Consider the following 18,257-nt stretch of genomic DNA (forward strand, 5'->3'; position numbering starts at 1 on the left):
TGAAGCTTTCTTCCAGGCTGTGTAACAGCAGTACTATGGATTAGCTATTGTGCCTGTGTTGATTTGTTCCTTTCTTCCCTTTTTCTCCCCTCTTTGGTCAAAGATTCAGCAAATTTTGTCAGGAAAAAAGGAAATAAAGAACTGGCTTGCAGTGTCGGAGGGGACGGCACTTGTATTCGGAGTCTGCAGGGGGCTGGCTGCGGGGGAGGAAGGCTGCGTGCAGGCCTCGGCAGGCCCACCCTGTGGAGGCCGGTCCTCCGCCCATTCATCTGCTCCACCACGGGCGCGTCCGCCCCCATCACCTCCTCCAGCCTCCTTGCAGCCTCCCTCGGCCCCAGGGGAAAGTCCTCCTCTGGACGAGGGTTGTGAGAGTGTTCCGAGCCGTGGCTCAGCAGCAGGCGGCAAGAGGAAAGGAAGGCGGCCTTTCGGGGGCTGCCCGGCGTCTCTGCTCCCTCGTTTGGTGCCCTGAGCGGGCTGTCGGCCCAGCAGGCTGTCCCCCGCCCATGGGCACTCCTGGCGGAACTCGCTGACTTGGCAGGGAAGCGTCTCCGTTTCAGGATCCGGGGACCTGCATGGCCACCGCGTCTGCTCTGTCTCAGACCTGCCGGCCAGCTGGTGGCCCAGAAGCCTGTAGGTTGTCCTTTCACAGCAGAGAGTCACTGGGTTTGGTGTCAACGTATTTCTCAAAGAGCAGAAAAAGGCTCAGGTGGAAAGAGAACCACTCCGCATAGCACTACTGGGTGGGGACACAGCCACGCAGAGGTCACTGGTGCCCCAGTGACATGCTGGCCACCGAAGGCTCCTCCCAGACCAGCCTCGGAACCAACGCCAACTGGAGCTGCTCCTTGGGCGGGTCAAGGGTGTTCTGGTCCACTTCCCAGGGACCCAAACCACTCTGTACTCCTCCTCCCTCAGGGACACACACGACACACACACATACACACCACACAGGGGCACACTCAGATGTGTGCGTGCACTCACATACACACTCACACACTCAGACACACACACATACACACCACACAGGGGCACACTCAGATGTGTGCGTGCACTCACATACACACTCACACACACACACATACACACCACACAGGGGCACACTCAGATGTGTGCGTGCACTCACATACACACTCACACCCACGCAGACACACTCACATACACACCCACAGAAATACACTCAGATGTGTGCATGCACTCACATACACTCACACACTCAGACACACTCACATACACACCCACACAGGTGCACTCAGATGTGTGCATGCACTCACATACACACTCAAACACTCAGACACACACACTCACATACACACCCACACAGGTGCACTCAGATGTGTGCATGCACTCACATACACACTCAAACACCCATACCCACGCAGACACACACACTCACATACACACCCACACAGCTGCACACAGGCGCATGCACTCACATACACACTCAAACACACTCAGACACACACACTCACATACACACCCAGATACACTCAGATGTGTGCATGCACTCACATACACACTCAAACACACACACTCAGACACACACACTCACATACACACCCACACAGCTGCACACAGACAGGCACATGTACTCACATACATACTCAAACACACAGACACACACACTCACATACACACCCACACAGATACACTCAGATGTGTGCATGCACTCACATACACACTCAAACACACACAGACACACACACTCACATACGCACCCACACAGATACACTCAGATGTGTGCATGCACTCACATACACACTCACACACTCAGACACACACACTCACATACACACCCACACAGGTGCACTCAGATGTGTGCATGCACTCACATACACACTCACACACACTCAGACACACTCACATATGCACCCACACAGGTGCACACTCAGATGTGTGCATGCACTCACATACACACTCAGACACATTCTCACACATGCAGATGCACAGACACTGAGACACACACTCAGATGCATGCACACACACGCACACACTCAGATGGATGCACACACTCAGAAATGCACACCCAGACACATGCACAGACACACACTCAGACTAGGGCACGTACACACACGCATGCACACACTCTTGACGGAATGGGCAGACTTGGTGTTTGGTCTTTGGAGACCTAGTTCTTATCCCAGGCAGAGGGAACAGTCTGTGAGACATTCTGGAAGACAGAGCACACTTCTTCACTGGTGCCGGCAGGGGCGGAGCCCACCCTTGCAGGGAGCTCTCTTCCAGGGGCTCTCTCTTCCAGGCTTGGTGTAACCTTCTCAAGGACACGAGCCACTGAACTTCCACCCAAAGGCCACTCCTTGATTCCAGGTTCTGTCCCGTCCGCCAGTGGCCCCGAGTGCGTGGCACAGGTCCCACATGTCTGCAAAGGGTGTTGGGCTGACAGCACACGCACACCATCTCAAGGTGCTTGTGTAGCGGCCCCGGGAGGTGTAGCATAAAATAAGCTATTATCCTCTGCTTCCTTAAGAAGCACCAGTCAGATATGTTATTAAGCAATTAGGAAGCTGAGCTCCTACATCCAACAGTGTTTACTTTTGAGGCAGCGGACACACGTAATCCAGGGTGAAGCTGTACTTGCCTGCAGTGGACAATTATTGGACAAGAGCGTCCCCTGTAGCACTTGTTTACTTTTCTGAAACAAAGAGAGACACAGAAGTTATGGCGATGCGCTAGGCTCCGCAGCAGTCACCAAACGGCCGCAGCCAAAGCAGACAGGCCTTCCTGTGGGCATTGTTCTCCAATGGCCTGTTCTGACAAAGAAAAGCAAAATTACACACACATTTTCCAAGGTTTATTTTTCTTTCCAATATTACATTATTAGACAGAGCTTTGAAAACAATTCTTACATTTGCGCAGGTTGCCTTTTCCCTTAATAAGCATGAACTCTGGCCTCGAGTCGACCGGCCCATCGGCTTGGGCCCCCCACGCCCCGTCCCCTCCGCCTTCCCTCCTGTTGCTCTAGTTCCTTTGACTTTCGTCGTTGTGGCATGTCTAGACTCTTCACGGAAATTTTTGAGTTCAGCAACTTACACACTGAATTTCTCACAGTCTAGACACCACACTAAATGTACTCTTACCGTGACATCTCAAAACATCATCTTCAAGACATTTCTTGACCTGTCAGTTTTGTAAGGACATCTAAATTTTGGAGAAACCTCAACTATGTCCAAGACAAATTTTTCCACTTTTATAAACCTGATTTTATGTAAAACAACCCTGTTGTGCAGATTTTAGATCAGAGTTTATGCAAATTAACAAGAAGCATAGATTAGAATTTTGTACCCAAGTCCTAAATCAAAACAGAGCACAGTTTAATATTCACTGTGTAAGCTCGAAATTTCTTGTAATTCAATGAAAGACATAAACATGTTTACAAAGTACATCCAAGTTCTTAGGAAAATCTTCCTAAATGAAGAAAAGCAAACAGTGAGCTTTGGTTAATTGGAAGGAAAAGTGTGTGAGTGGGTGTGTAAGACGGGCTGTGAGTGTGAATTTACACAATTTAAGACGGAAAATAAAATTTTGAAAAGGATGATGGTGGAGAAAAACCTCTTACTTCATGCTGGAAATGGGAAAACGTCACATTTCTCTGCTAAGGCTTGTCCGCTCAGCACGGAGATAGCTGAACGTGGACTTTCACTCAGTGGGTCCTTTTGCCATGGAAGCCTGAGATGGTGTGGGGCTGGGAGGAAGCCCAGGCTGGGGTCTGATGGAGGAGCTGAGGGGTATTCCAGAATCACGTAAAATGACGCTAATGCCCAGACATCGGAGCTGGGCTGAGCTCCCACTTACACTGTGGCCTGAACAGAACAGGTGCCTCTAAGGGAGGCCCCACCCTCCTGAGCAGCAGCAGGGCCGGCGGGCCTGGCTGTGCAGTCCCGGTGAGACGGGCCTGGAGGTGGCCACGCCTGGGCCCAGCCCTCCGGCTGGAGGTGAGGACCGGGCGCGCAGGCTGCTCCCTGAGGCCATGCAGTCGCCACTGAAGCAGCGGCTCCCTGCTTGGGCTGGCAGCCGGGCCAAGGCTCGGGGCAGAGGGAGAGGATGGCTCAGAGCTGAGGGCGCACGGGCATGCGGTCCCCAGAAAGTGCTCTGCCCTCTGAGGATGAAAGATATTGGAAAACAGACCCGCCCACTCCTCCTTCTAAACCTCCCTTTCCGGACTCCGGTTGTCAAGGCAACGGGAGCTTCAGCTCTGACAAAACAGATGCCGGACCCCGAGGACGTGCCTCAAGTGTGAGCGGAGGGGAGCCCGCCAGCCCCATACAGGTTATGTGTGTGCGTGTGCACAGGCGTGTGTCAGGCGTGATGCATGCACTGTGTGTATGTGTGGAGCCAGGAGCTGGGGCGGCTTGCCGCTACAGGCCCGGTGCCTTCGGAGGGCGAGTCATCCTGGACCCTTCTTAGTGTCCACATCCTTAATGTGTGGACCACCTTGGCTGGGCCCCTCCAGTTATATTTCCTGCCTGAAGGTCCTGCCCGTGTTTCTATAGGCTAAACCCAACTTTTGGTCAGTCACCCAGTTTTGCTCATTTTTTTTTCTGATGGGACCAAGCACAAACGGGTCCATTAACAAAGAAATAAACAGAACACGAAGACAGTCTTCTTTAAACTGTGCTGGTTTGGCCAAGAATAACATAGGGAGTCGGCAGACCAGCGGAGCTTCCTGTACAGCTGGTCAGGCCGCCCTTTGGCAGAACACAGTGAGCATCGCCTCCCTGGCTAAGACTCGTCGCTGAGACGCGGGTTCCTGGCTGCACTGGCTTCCCCGTGCCTGCAGTCCCGGCCTCTCCTGTGGCACCTGTCTAAAGTGTTATTCTTGCACGTGTGTTGTGACCGGCTGCCTCGGGGGGCCCCCAGGGAGGTCTCACTGCACTTTGACATCCACGCCAGCCCCGCCCTGTGCTAACCCTACTTGTCGACAGCCATGAGTAACCAAGGAGGCGAGCAGGGAGGTCTGGGGTGCTGCTGCGGTGGAGAAGTTTATCACAGAGAACCAGGCACTTGTGTTATTACCACACAGAACATCACAAAGGGCAAAGCAGAAGCAGCACAGAGTCCACACAGCGTCCATCTGGTCGACCCGAGACAGAGACGCGGGTTATTCATGGAGAAGAGCAACGCACGGCTGTCTGGTTTACTTTACTGGAACAAATCGTCAGTCAGCAAGAGGCCAAACATTGAGAAAAGTGGCGACCGCGTATACTGCAACAGGAGGAATTCGCCGAGAGAGAACGGTTAGTGATACAAACCGACCCGTGGGTCACTGCGTGAGAGGGAACCGCCATGCAACCACCAGCAAGCAAAGGCCAGAGGGCGTGAGAGGCTCAGAAAGGGGGCTTCCCACACTGCCCCTGCAGCAAAGTCACAGTTTCCAATGATCACTTTTGTGACTATGCAACTGGGCTCATATTACTAGCTGCAACATCACAAAAATGACACTGGCCACCGCTAATTAGCTGGCAAAGTAAGGCTTGTCCGTTTCTACAGAGAGCGGCGTTAGTGGCTGTCAGCGCACACAGCCACGAGAGAGAGGCAGAGACGGAGAGAGTTCTAGAGCAAAGCCCTCGCATGTGATGCTAATTATCTCTTAGCTTAGCAGTTTCTCTTTAAAGTGTAAATGTGCTCCCTCTGGGCGCCAGAAATATTTAATTACACATCTCGGTCTCTGATGAACGCGCTCGGCCAGAGAGGGAATGAGCTGCGTCTATTGTTCAGAGGGGGCCCCGCAGCCCACTGCCCTGCAGTGACCAGCGTCTTCCCAGCCGTCTCCTCTGCCGGACAGAGAGTCACAGAGTAGCGACCGTGTGTGAGCGCCACGCGCCCTGAGGATGTGACGAGACCAAGGCCTGGGGCCACGTGAGCAGCCCCGACCGTTGCTGAGGGCGGGCCGGCCTTCCCCAGCGAGATGGGCCCGCGGGCCCGTACGCATCTCATTTCCCGAAACCTTCTCGGGCCCTGTCTCCTGGGACTCTGGAGAGAGGGAAGCGGGGGAATCCGCTCTGTCTTCCGACGCACTGCACACACAGAGGGTGGGTTGTGGATTGTCCGATTCCACACACGGGTGTGGAGCTAGAAACACGCCCCTAGGCACATATGAGCAAGTACGCCCGCCGGAGCGCGGGGGTGGCCGGCTGCGCAGCTGCACCCGTTCTGCCAGTACTGACCGCTTTTTGAAGATTCTATCAGGAAATGGGCTCTAAGCGAGGTTTTTAGAAATAAACTTGTATTAAGAAAATGTAAAAAATGACCAGGCGATTGGGATGGGTGGGGGCGGGGGGCACGTCTGGGTGTGTGCCATGCGCCCCCTGCCTCCCTGGGGACGGACTGAGGGTGACGGGTGTGACGCCAAGCAAGTGTCTCTCCGGGAGCTGTTTCACGTGCTATTTGATACAAAGGATTATCCAGTAAAAAAGAGAAAACAAACCCTGCTTTGTTTTTCCAAAGTGGACTAAAAGGAAGAGAAGTGGTATCAAAGTAAGCTGCAGAATCTGCCCCAATTGAAGAAACCCAGCTTTATGCTGGAAGCCCAGCTTGAGGACAGCAGCACTTGCCACACCCAGGGCCACGTGTCTGTGAACACGTGTCTGTGAACACGTGTCTGTGAACACGTGTCTGTGAACACGTGTCTGTGAACACGTGTCTGCCAACTGTTCAGACACAAGTCAATTCCCATCACGCGCAATTCAAGTGCGTTACAGCGTGTTTTGTCTTGACTCTCCAATTTCCTGCTTTGAAGGTTTACTGGGAGCCTACTTCCAATCAGTAACATGTAAGAGAGGTTCCAGGGAGCGTAGAGCATGGCTCTGGGTAGCCCTCAACACGCTCATTTTCTTTCTAGATGTTTAAAACAGTCCGTTTCAAAACTGCACCACAGATACAGGGTTACGTGTGACCCCAGGCCAGGCGTTTATCCAAGGTCACCCATTAGCTAGTCATCTGGGCCTCATTCTCACCACCATCTCTAAGCAGCTGAGTAGCCAGAACTCCGGGCTGTATTCATCCATACCTTGTGAAATATGAACCCCAGGAATTCTGCCCCACTGAAGAATCTTACTGATAACCATGGCCACATTTCCAGAATTCTAAGATACCCAGCCCCCCTAGCGTCTAACACCTCTAAAGCTACAGACGCCTTGCAACCAACATGTGAGTTACCACAATCTGCCTCCTCCTCTCCTCTGCAGATAACACGGATGTACCTGTGACGGACAAGCATAAGACAGACGGCACGTCTTACAGCAAACAGTCCCTCAGACCCAGATGTCCTCTCTCTCTGGGGACAACCCGAGTGTGCTACCCCACTGGCGGGCCGCGGGTCTTACCTGCGGAAATCCAGGAGGGACCTGGTGGAGGAAGGCAGCCCCTGGTCACACCAGCTCAGGAAGTGGAACTGTGTCACTGTGCGCGTCTCGCTGGTCTGCAGGTTCTTCAGGTAGAAGCTCCTCACGAGGAAATCCTCGCACCAGATGTGCTCAGAGACCAGATGCACCTGGTGGGGGGAGCGGACAGGGCAGGGGCGGGGCAGAGAGCATGTCGGCTGGGGCCCGGCTCCCCGGGCGTGGAGCCACTTTGGGGGAGAGGGCTGGGGACCCTGAGGGCAGACTGCACATGGCAGGCAGGGGGCCTGTCCAGCTTTCCAAGTTCAACACGGTTTACACAAAAGGTCACTTTGTGCTTTTTGTGTTTACATGTCACTCAGGGGCAAAATAGTCAAATTATTGGGAAAAAATGCGTTACGATCAAAATGAGTCCACTTTCTGTCTTTTCTAAGCCATATAAACTTCCAAGAAAATTCACCAGAAAAAAATTATACTTTTGGACAAAAACTCAAAACGGGGTTCTATTCTCACTGGCCTTTCATAAGAGAGGCCCCACCCAGCTGCAGAAAGACGAAACCGAAAGGTTCGTATAGACGCTGCCAGGCCGTGAGCGCTGGGAGCCCAGGGCGGGGACCCCAAAACCATGACCAGCTTAGAGGGGAACATCCGGGCGTCTGAGGCCAGCCCTCCTGAGGGACTCTGGTGTTCTGACGAATTTCAATGGGAAACAAAGTCGGAGGCACACTCTGGTGTTGGTGTAACTGCCCGAAGTTATTCACTTCCTTCTTGATGTGGGCAAGAAGCCAGCCGAGGAACCGAGCTGCCCAGCAGGGGACCCGCGAATCAAAAGGCCGAGTGGGCGCTACAGACACAGGGCCCGGGAAGCAGCGGGAGCCGGGGTGCAGGCTGGCCGCGAAGAACCAGGGTCAACAAGGCTGCTTCCTGAAAACAGGCCCCCGCGAGGTCCTTTCTTGGGTGCTTTCTGGCTGAATTTGGATTCACGGAATTTAAAAATGGAAACCACGCCATTTCTGGCAGAGTTCCCGTGGCACGGCTGTCTGCAGGGTCTGCTGACCGCAGGGCTGGGCAAACCTCCTGGGGCGTCCAGGGACGTGGGCCCGGGGTCTGCCCAGGACGGCCCGCCCACAGCTGCACACCCCCTGCCACGCCGGCGGCGCCCTGGGAGGTACCTCGTAGACGTGGTAGAGGCTGGCGCCCTCGTCCGGCCAGTAGTGGTAGCACTGCCGGACGCCGTTCTCCGAGAGGGGCGTCAGCATGACGATGACCACGCAGCCGCTCTCCCACACCATCTGCGGACCAAGACGCGGGTGAGGCGCCGAGCCCGCCACGTGCGGAGTCAGCGCCGCACACGCACGGCGCACGCGGGCCCGTCCCCGGGAAACTGGTTCCTCAGGCGGTGCGCTCTGCCTTTGCAGCTGAGTCCACGGGCCCACAGCCTGCACGTTCCAGGAGACGTTGCAAACAGGATGTAGTAAACCCGTTCCACGCCTTAACACCCCCTGGGTTCCCTGCTCTGCTCAGCCACGGGTCCTCCCTGCCGGTCTCTGATGCGCCACAAACAGGCCACTGGGCATCCCGTGCTGGGCCCCAGGCGGGCAGCCTGCCGGCTCGGACACGCCGCTGTTGTGAGGGACCCGGGGGGAAGTCACTGGCACGTGTGTGTGCTCGTCGCCACCGTGGGGCCAGAGAAGTGGTCTGCTTTGTGGAGCTGCTATCCCACCCGAAGCTGACTCTGGAAGATTCCTGCCCACGTGCGTTACAGAGAGTGTGTGCCCATTTCTACCAAAATACAGCAGCTCTGCCCAAAGGAGAGGGCATCCTGAACGGACAGTCGTCCACCGCAGCCCCTACACCAGCTCCAGGATGCGCAAATGGACCACATTTGAACACCAGACCCGGTGAAGACACAGAGGCCCTCGAACTCGGCTCCTTTTCAGACACGTGTCACAGCTGGTGGCCGTGCACGTGGCGCTCAGTCGCTCAACTCACTGATTCTAAGGGATCTCCGAGCAGCCTGAGGACCTGCTGGCACGTTAAGTGCAGTGACGAAGTCTCCGCATTCCCTGTGCTGGGTTACGCTAACTTCTCAGAAGATTTTATAAACAACTGCATCTAGACGTGAAGTTTGTATCTGAGCTTCCATTTCTTGAAAACATAGATTTAACAATCCGATTAAGATCTTGTAGTTTATAAAATCCACATAACTCGGGTATTAAATGCTTTCTCGTCATGTTCTTGTTACTAAGTTCCCCTTTAAATTATATTCTGAAAGTCAGATGTGTGCACGATATAGTCTCTTTTAATATTGGTTCATCCCACCCCCGTGATAGAAACAGCTAATATTCTTAAGGCCCCTCATGGTGTATCATCTGCGGTGGAATTTAATGGGACTTGCTGCGATGTTTACAAAAGAGCCACACAAATAGGAATTGCGCTCGAGCCCACACGCTCCCTTCTTCTTCAGTGCAAATCCAACAGCTCAAGGCGGATGCCCTGCTCTAAGCTTTGCCGGCTCCCAGACTGGCCCTAATCGGCCCTTCTCGCACGCCGTGGTTTAATGTGCCTGGAGAAGGTACGGAAGCTCATTGAAGCCATTAGGAAAATGAGCAGAAACACAGGTTTTATGAGTGTAATAAAAACACAATGATCTGGGCCATAAACTAATCACCGAGGCTCTGCTGTACCCCCAAGTGTGGAATCAGGAAGCCCTCCCCACCGAGGTTCCTTCCGTCCAGGGACGCTCGGGGCTTTCTGAAGGTGTGGTTGAGAGTGAATCCAAATGAAACAATTTAGACCAACAACTCCAAAAGCACCCCAGGGGATAATACTTCTTTTTAGGTCACCGTGTGGAAGCAGAGAGGGACTGATTAAATCGAAGCTGTCTCACCCGCTTGGGCACCCACTCCCTGCCCACCTCCCACCGCGGTGCCCTGCTCACAGGGCTGGACTTCAGGGCACACCAGGGAATCCACGGTGGGCTTTGGAGGGAACACAGGGTCTGGTGAAAGTCCCGGTCACGTAGGGTCCGTTTCTGGATGGGAGATCACACTCTTTCCGGGTCAGTTTCACAGGGTTGTGCCCGGCAAGAGAAAGGCACGACTTCTATGCCCCATCTTTGAGATACCTCCTGCACTCTCTTCAAGGAAGCCGGCAGCAGCCTGGAGTCCTCTCTGATCCTGCTGTGGTCCCCTGAAGCAGCGGCTTTGCTGAGCCGAAGAGCGGATGGTTGATACCAGAAACGGCACTTTCTACACTTCCCGTTTGGTTAGGGCTCAGACAGCACAGTGCCGTGGAGCATGCGGCACAGTTACTGGGCACCTAACACAGGTCAGGACACCACAGGCCACGGCAGGGGGAGGGGGATCGGGCCGTAACATCTTTCGGTGGCAAAAAGTGGGTTCCTTCTCCCAAACAGGAGGCAGGCACTGCCGGTCCTGGGTCAGATGAAACATGATCTTGGGCGGGGATCCCAAGGACAGGTCCCGGTGCTGTGCTTGGAGAACAACCAGAAATGCCCCTTCTCCTGAGTGTCTCCTCAGACGCCCGGCACCAGCTGTGAAAGGCCACCCTGAACGCCCGCGATCACCTGGCGGTGGCGGCGGGGAGCGACGGGCCCCGGTGGCAACGTCGCTGCTTCACCAGCGGGCGTGTCATGGGAGTCGGGGCGGCGGCTCAGGGGTCCTGGGCTGCGCTCAGATGCTCAGTCGTGTCCGACTCTGTGCGACTCCATGGACTGTAGCCCGCCAGGCCCCTTTGTCCCTGGGATTCTCCAGGCAAGAATACCGGAGTGGGTTGCCATTCCCTTCCCCAGGGGATCCTTCCCAACCCAGGGACTGAACCCGCATCTCTTACGTCTCCTGCACTGGCAGGCAGGTTCTTAACCAGTAGCTTGGCCTCAGGGGTCCTGGGCTTTCATAAAACACACCGGCGACGACCTACACCCCCAGCCCGTCTGTGGCACTCAGAGGCCACCCAGGGAAGGGACACGTGATGATAACACAGCTGACACGGCCGAGCACAGGAGCCCGTTCACGGCCATCAGACCCGGGCACGTGGAAGGGCTAACACGCAGCAGTTCAGACCTGGGCGTGCATGACGCGGAACATGCACTTTGGCGGCTGTTTCATCCAAATGAGTAAGCTTCCCAGGCGAATCAGGACAGGTAAAGTCTGCCTGCAGTGCAGGAGACGTTGGACAGGACAGGTGGGTTGGATTCCTGGGTCAGGAAGGTCTCCTGGAGGAGGAAATGGTGACCCACTCCAGTATTCTGGCCTGGAGACGCCCATGGACAGAGGGGCCTGGTGAGCCACAGTCCACGGGGTCACAGAGGCAGACCCGACTGAGCGACTAAACAACAGCAAGTTCACCAACAGTTGGTTAAAAAAGAAACGCCGCGCTGCTCTTGGCTGTGGGCTGGACTTTGTCCCTGAAATGACACGCTGACGTCTTAACCCCTGCCACCGATGATGGCGGCCTGATTTGCAAAGAGGGTCTCTGCAGATGTCACCGGGATAAGAAGGCGAGGTTCCGATGCATCAGGGTGGGGCCAAATTGAGCACAAAGGAGGGAGACGCGGGCTGAACGCAAGGATGGTGCTGCCGGAACACGCAGTCCCTGCGAGCAGGACGGAGCCTCGTCTCGGTGCTTCGGAGCCGGGAGAACAGCCCTGCCGGCACCAGGGCTGGACTCGGCCTCTGGAACTGAGAGGGAGCATGCTTCTGCAGCTTTCGGCCGCTCCATTTGTGGAAATCTGTCATGGCACCGCAGGAAACGAACACACTCACCAAGGCCCGGCTTCTATGCCAGGCCCCGAATCGTCCGCAGGACTCGGGACATGTCCGTTCGAACCTTCTTTTATTCATCGAATTACACCAGACGGAAGGAAACTGTAGATTCTCTTCACCCGAAGTCTTTCTTGAGTACCAAGTGTATAGCAAAAAAAAAAAACAACAAAAAACTCCTTCGGAGTGCATTGAAGCCTGATTAAAGGCAGGCGGTCTGCGTGGACAGGTCAAGTCTGGGGCCGCCTGCTCTGCAAGGAGCTCTGGTCCCTCCGGGGGCACGCGTCCCCTCCCCTTCCCCGCACGTCCTGTGAAGCCCCCTCCACCTTGTTCTGCTCTCGTCTGTGTGGGCACGGCTTTCTTCCACCAGACTGTCAGCTCCTTGAAGACGGCAGCCCGTCTGGCTGCCAGCTCTACCTCCAAGGCATCTGGCGCCAGGCTTTATTATAGTTGATGCTTAGTTGAAAACAATACATATTTTAAAAAGAGACCATTTGACTGCCTCTCTGAAAAGAGAACTCAAAGAAAACGCTATCAAAGGCTCGCCTGGCAGAGTCCTCCCAGGACCTGTTCGGTGCAGACACGTGCCTCTTGAAAGCCCATGTGCTGTTTGCACGCCTGCTGCAGCGGCCGCTACGTGAAGTGGAGACAGCTTTTCTCCAGAGCAGGCCGAGCATGCCCCTCCATCCCTGACGCATGATTCGTTTCCGCTGCCAACTTCTTTTCAGGTGGAGGAGAGATCAGCTTAAGCCTGGCAGTGAGCATGCTGACAAAGGGCTCTGAGAACACATTTTATGTCAATCGGCTGGAACCACGCACTCTGAAATCGATTAAAGAAGAGAAAACAGCAGTGTCTGAGCACCTTCTGCAGAGCAGACCCCCAGTCCTGCTCCCGCGCTGTCCAGAGGACAGTCGTAAGAAGCCTGCCCTGAAGTCTCCCAGCCTCGGGTCTGTTTCCGCCACACAGTCACCGGTCCTGAGTCAAGCTGTGAGTGAGGCAGCTGGCGATCTGGCTAAACATGAATGAAGGTGACGAAATCTTCACTATGTCTCGATGCAGGACTCATAACACAAACCCACCTGGTTTGTTCCTCTGTGAACAAATCAGTCAGCATGGGCCTCCTTCGCAGGTAAAACCCCAAAGTAACGGGAGCAAAGCCAATACTTAATCCTGACCCTCAGGAAGGGCTGAGCAGGGAGGAAGGAGTCTCGCAGATATTAAGATCGGACCCAGGGCTTCCCTGGTGGTCCAGTGGTTAACAGTCGGCCTGCCAATCCAGGGGACACGGGTTCAATCCCTGGTCCAGAGGATCCCACATAGCACGGAGCCGCTAAGCTCGTGCAGCGCAGCTACTGAGCCTGTGCTCGGCAACAAGGGGAGGCCCTACAGTGACAAGCCTGCGCCCCAACACTAGAGAGTAGTCCTTGTTCGTCACAACCAGGGAAAGCCTGAGTGAGCCAACGAAGGCCCAGAGCATCTAGAAATAAATAAGCAAATAAATGAATCTTAAAAAAAAATGTGACCTGAGCTCAAGTCAGTCCCGATGCTGATAAACTGTAGCAGCCCCTCTGGCTGCTTTCCCGCCAGCTGTGTTTGTGCCCAGGCAGGAAGGAGAGGCATCTACCTAGAAACACTTGCCCGTTCACTGGAGTCCAGCAAGCGTCCTTTTGCAAAGACAGAATGGCCCGCTTCTCTCTGAGCAGAGGCGAGGCGGCTCGTGTGTGCCACTCAAGCATCTCCACAGCGAGGCCACGCACAGACCAAGCTGCCTGTTCCCTTGAGCCTCATGCAGCTGCCGCAGAGGTGTTTCTGCCAGGTTCTCGGCTGTGTGGGAAGCCGCCTGAGGCCAGACATGCTGTCGCTTAGGAGCACTTACAGCCCCTGGGCTGTGTGCACGTTTCACGTTTAATACACGCGTTGACGTCTTAGGCAAAAGCGCCACTCAGGCTGTCATCGTTTCAAAACCAGGACCCGACGTAGATGAATCAGATCCACTTGTGAACCAAGGGAAGAAGGAGGAGAAAAGAGGAGAAAAAGTCAAAGAATGAATGAAAAAGAATTAAAGAAAGAAGAAGGGAAAGACAGATGAGGGAGCTGATATCACACACGAAAGCAGGATGTTTTCTGCTGAGGGCCGTAAGAATCAGTTAAAAAGGAAACCCAGGCTGTGTTTTTCACGCCAGCCTGAGCTCTGACCCACACGCCCGGTGGGAGGACACACATATATCTGGGTGCCAGGCACGCCATGCCCAATCACACACATGGCACGTTTCCCAAATCCCACCTTGACGTAAGATGATCTGACAAAAGTTTTCTTTTATCTATAAAGGTTTGTGAATTCATGTGCAGAAAATTCAATCAGAACAAATGTTTGAAGAAAAACGTCCTAGAAAATCTAGGGCCTGTGGTTAAAATGCTTCTGAAACACAGAAACAAAAGATCAGGTTTTTCTTAGGAAACTCACAGTCCTCAATTCCTGTAGTCCTTTAATTTAATCAGATAATCCTGCTTATTTAACTTCTATGCAGAGTACATCATTCAAAATGCCAGGCTGGATGAAGCACAAGCTGGAATCAAGATTGCCGGGAGAAATATCGATAACCTCAGATATGCAGATGACATCACCCTTATGGCAGAAAGTGAAGAACTAAAGAGCCTCTTGATGAAAGTGAAAGAGGAGAGTGAAAAAGTTGGCTTAAAACTCAACATTCAGAAAACAAAGATCATAGCATCTGGTCCCATCACTTCATGGGAAATAGATGGGGAAACAATGGAAACAGTGACAGACTTTATTTTTTGGGCTCCAAAATCACCGCAGATGGTGACTGCAGCCATGAAATTAAAAGATGCTTGCTCCTTGGAAGAAAAGCTATGAACAACCTAAATAGCATATTAAAAAGTAGAGACATTACTTTGCTGACAAAAGTCTGTATAGCTATGGTTTTTGTGTATGGATGTGAAACCTGGACCATAAAGAAGGTTGGGACCCAAAGAATGGATGCTTTCAAACTGTGTTGCTGGAGAAGACTCTTGAGAGTCCCTTGGACAACAAGGAGATCCAACCAGTCAATCCTAAAGGAAATCAGTCCTGAATATTCATTGGACGGAATGAGGTTAAAGCTGAAGCTCCAATACTTTGGCCACCTGATGCGAAGAGCCGACTAATTAGAAAAGATCCTGATGCTGGGAAAGATTGAAGGCAGGAGGAGAAGGAGACAACAGAGGATGAGATGGTTGGATGGCATCACCGACTCAACAGACATGAGTTTGAACAAACCCTGGGAGATGGTGAAGGACAGGGAAGCCTGGCATGCTGTAGTCCATGGGGTCGCAAAGAGTCGGACACGACTGAGCAACTGGACAACCAATTAGATAATGTGCTCCAGCATCAGTCAGTCTGTAAGTTAACAGCCCTCGAGTCCAGTGCTCCATCCACAGCCTCTTGACATCAGAACCGGCACCTCTGCAAGCCCTCCTCGCCCATCACTTGCTGCCCAGGGCTCGTATAGGATGAAAGAGGAAGTGACTGCATGGGCATCACAGGGACAGGGACTGGGGACCTCCTGCTCGGTGTCCCGCCTCTTAGGACCACCAGAAGCCACGAGCCCTGAGGTGACGTGGTCTCTGAGCCAGTGGGTATGATTTGACCGGGCGTCCTGCAGACTGGGGGGAGGTGGGTGTCTGCAAGGGTCACCTCTGGCTGCTCCAGGCTAGGCTCCTGGGGGCTTGGTGGTACTAGCTATAACGGGGTCACCCTTAGCTGACCTGCCAGAGGTGGGGGCGGGGGCTGCTGCCTTGCGGCTCCCTGTCTGCTGGACCCACCACCGCCCGGGTGCACTGGTCAGTCGTGGAGCTCATCACTGCAGTTCTCATCATAAGTTCTTGGAGGAAAACTGTTAGGTTCCTTGGACCTCCCACAGCCCTCCACTCGGGTCTCTCCTTGTCCATCCTAAGAGTGGTGACTGATGGGTGCTGAGGAGCTAAAGTTCTTCAGTTAAACCAAGCCCCACTGCTTGGAAAAGAAAGTACATTTCCCCAGTGAAGACTTCATAGTAGAATATACTTTCAGAAAGTGGGAAATAGAAAGCAATAGGTGGACTTTTTTCTTGGTAAAATGTTAATAAGTGTCCGTACTAATTGGGCACCAGCTGAATTCCAGCTGCCTTCAGTGCCTGTACCTGGGGGTCGGGGCCCAGCTCCCCAGCCTCTGATTGCATCATCTGAAAGTCACCAGAGTCTGTCAAGCAGGGAGGGCAAGGCTGGAAATTCTAGAGTCAGCTCCCAGTGAGCAGGGCCGGCCACCAGTCCCAGCCCCGGAGAGGTCCCAGGCTGAGCTCAGGCACCGCTCGGCCGACTGCAGGGTCCACGTGTGTGGACAGTGCTCACGCGCCTGGACCAGCTGACCGTGCTGCCTGCACTTCTGCTTGGTCTGAAAATACAGGGGGAACAGCAGACAGGGCTCCCAGGACGGTGAAGAGGCGGCTGGTGGACTGTGGGCCGGAGCGGCTCTAGGACTGGTGGGTGATGCCCGACCGGGTGGCTTAGTGCCCGCAGCCTGTGCCTGGGACTTGTCCTCCCTGCTCACAGCCCCGAGGCGCTGGTCTCCGAGAAAGCTGGCCCAGGGGCCCCCAGTTGCCTGGTGGTCACGTGTAAGCCTGGCCCCGGCAGGTGACAGACCTGCCCCCCTCCCCGTGCGGAAGCCACGGCCTCCTGAGAAGTCTTCACCCGGATGTAGCCTGGCTCTAGCCTTGCACACGTGCACGCACATGCACAGCTGGAGAGTGTGGTACACGCCCTCTGTGCCTGGAGAGGACGCACCCTGAGGTCCTCACAGCAGGGGGCTGGCCTGAGCACAATGTCCCCATTGCGGATGGCCTCTCTCTCCTCTTTACAGAGACTCACCTGCCCACTCACCACCCCCCTCATTTCACAGCCCGTGGGGCAGCAAGAAGCGCTGTGGACCACAGGGTGGGGTCTGGTCATAGGTTCAGGTCTGATCATGGGGTCAAGTCTGATCATGGGAGTTGGGCCTGATCTCAGGGGTCGGGTCTGATCTTGGGGGTCAGGCCTGATCTCAGGAGTCGGGTCTGATCACAGGGTCAGGCCTGATCACGGGGGTTGAGTCTGATCATGGGGTCAGGTCTGACACCTGTGCAGCTGCTGTGGGGATCGGGGGGTCGTGCGGAGCCCTGGGCCTCAGTGCTCTGCTGGATCGGGATCCTGACTTTCTTTTATTCTAGTAAAGTATACGTAATGTAAAAACACCTTCCTGATGGGTTTTGAGTATACAGTTCAAGGGCATTCAGGACATTCACCACCACCCCCAGAATCTTCCCATCTCCCCAGACTGAGCCTCTGCACCATCAAACACCAGCTCCCTGACCCCCCGACCGCTAGCCACCTCCCATCTTGCAGGACTGCCTCTGGGGATCACGTACTCGTGATAGCTTCACCCCAGGTCGTCAGGTGAGGTCACGTCCCCCTGTGCCTGCCCAGGGTCCAGCATACAGTAAGTGCTCAATAACTGTTGCCTCCCCTCCGTGGACTTGGATGCTGGCTGACTTCTCTCAGAGCAGGCACTTCAGGCCCAGGAATACCCGGGCTGTCCTCACAAGTCAGAACACATGTCTACAGGAAGGTTGTGGGTCTTATGTGCATTTGGTTTTAGAATCAAATTCTTAGAACATGAGGTGTGAATTCAGAGAAAGAATTCTAATCACTGGAGGGCGAGTGGTGCTGCATCCTGGCAGAGCCCGAAGGGGTGCAGGGTCGGGAGGGAGGGGCCTGGCTGGGGTGGGAGACCCCGCCTTGAGGTGACCGCAGTGTGGGCTGTCACTGGGTCACACCCACGATGTAATGTTCTGGAAGCGCCACGCTTGCGTGAAGACAGAGCCTCCCCCAGCCCCTCCTCTGGGTGTCGCCCCTCATCCTGAGCCTGCGGGGCCCACCTCGTGTGCCCCCTGCTGACGGCCTCGGGCGTCTCTGCTTTATGTTCTTCCTGCAACTGGACCCGGAGGCTTGGTGTGGAGACCACACGTCTGGCTCAAGGGCATCTGGGGAGACACATTCAGGGAGGTCTTTTTGCTGCAGGCTGTCTCAGAGGCTGTGATGAGCTGA

At 54.5% G+C, this 18,257-nt stretch overlaps 1 protein-coding gene across 1 annotated transcript in view; it reads right to left on the bottom strand.

The window, feature by feature from the left end:
- PTPRN2 (protein tyrosine phosphatase receptor type N2) overlaps positions 1 to 18,257 on the bottom strand; it is a 611,408-nt gene that overhangs the window by 16,796 nt on the left and 576,355 nt on the right. The window contains exons 18-20 of the mRNA XM_025291953.3: positions 8,528 to 8,647; positions 7,341 to 7,507; positions 2,597 to 2,650 (exon numbers count right to left, since the gene is read on the bottom strand). Coding sequence (XP_025147738.2) covers positions 2,597 to 2,650; positions 7,341 to 7,507; positions 8,528 to 8,647 — 341 coding nt within the window. The remainder of the gene's footprint in view (positions 1 to 2,596; positions 2,651 to 7,340; positions 7,508 to 8,527; positions 8,648 to 18,257) is intronic.

This window comes from Bubalus bubalis, chromosome 8 (genome assembly GCF_019923935.1).
Source record: "Bubalus bubalis isolate 160015118507 breed Murrah chromosome 8, NDDB_SH_1, whole genome shotgun sequence".
Lineage (NCBI taxonomy): Eukaryota > Metazoa > Chordata > Mammalia > Artiodactyla > Bovidae > Bubalus > Bubalus bubalis.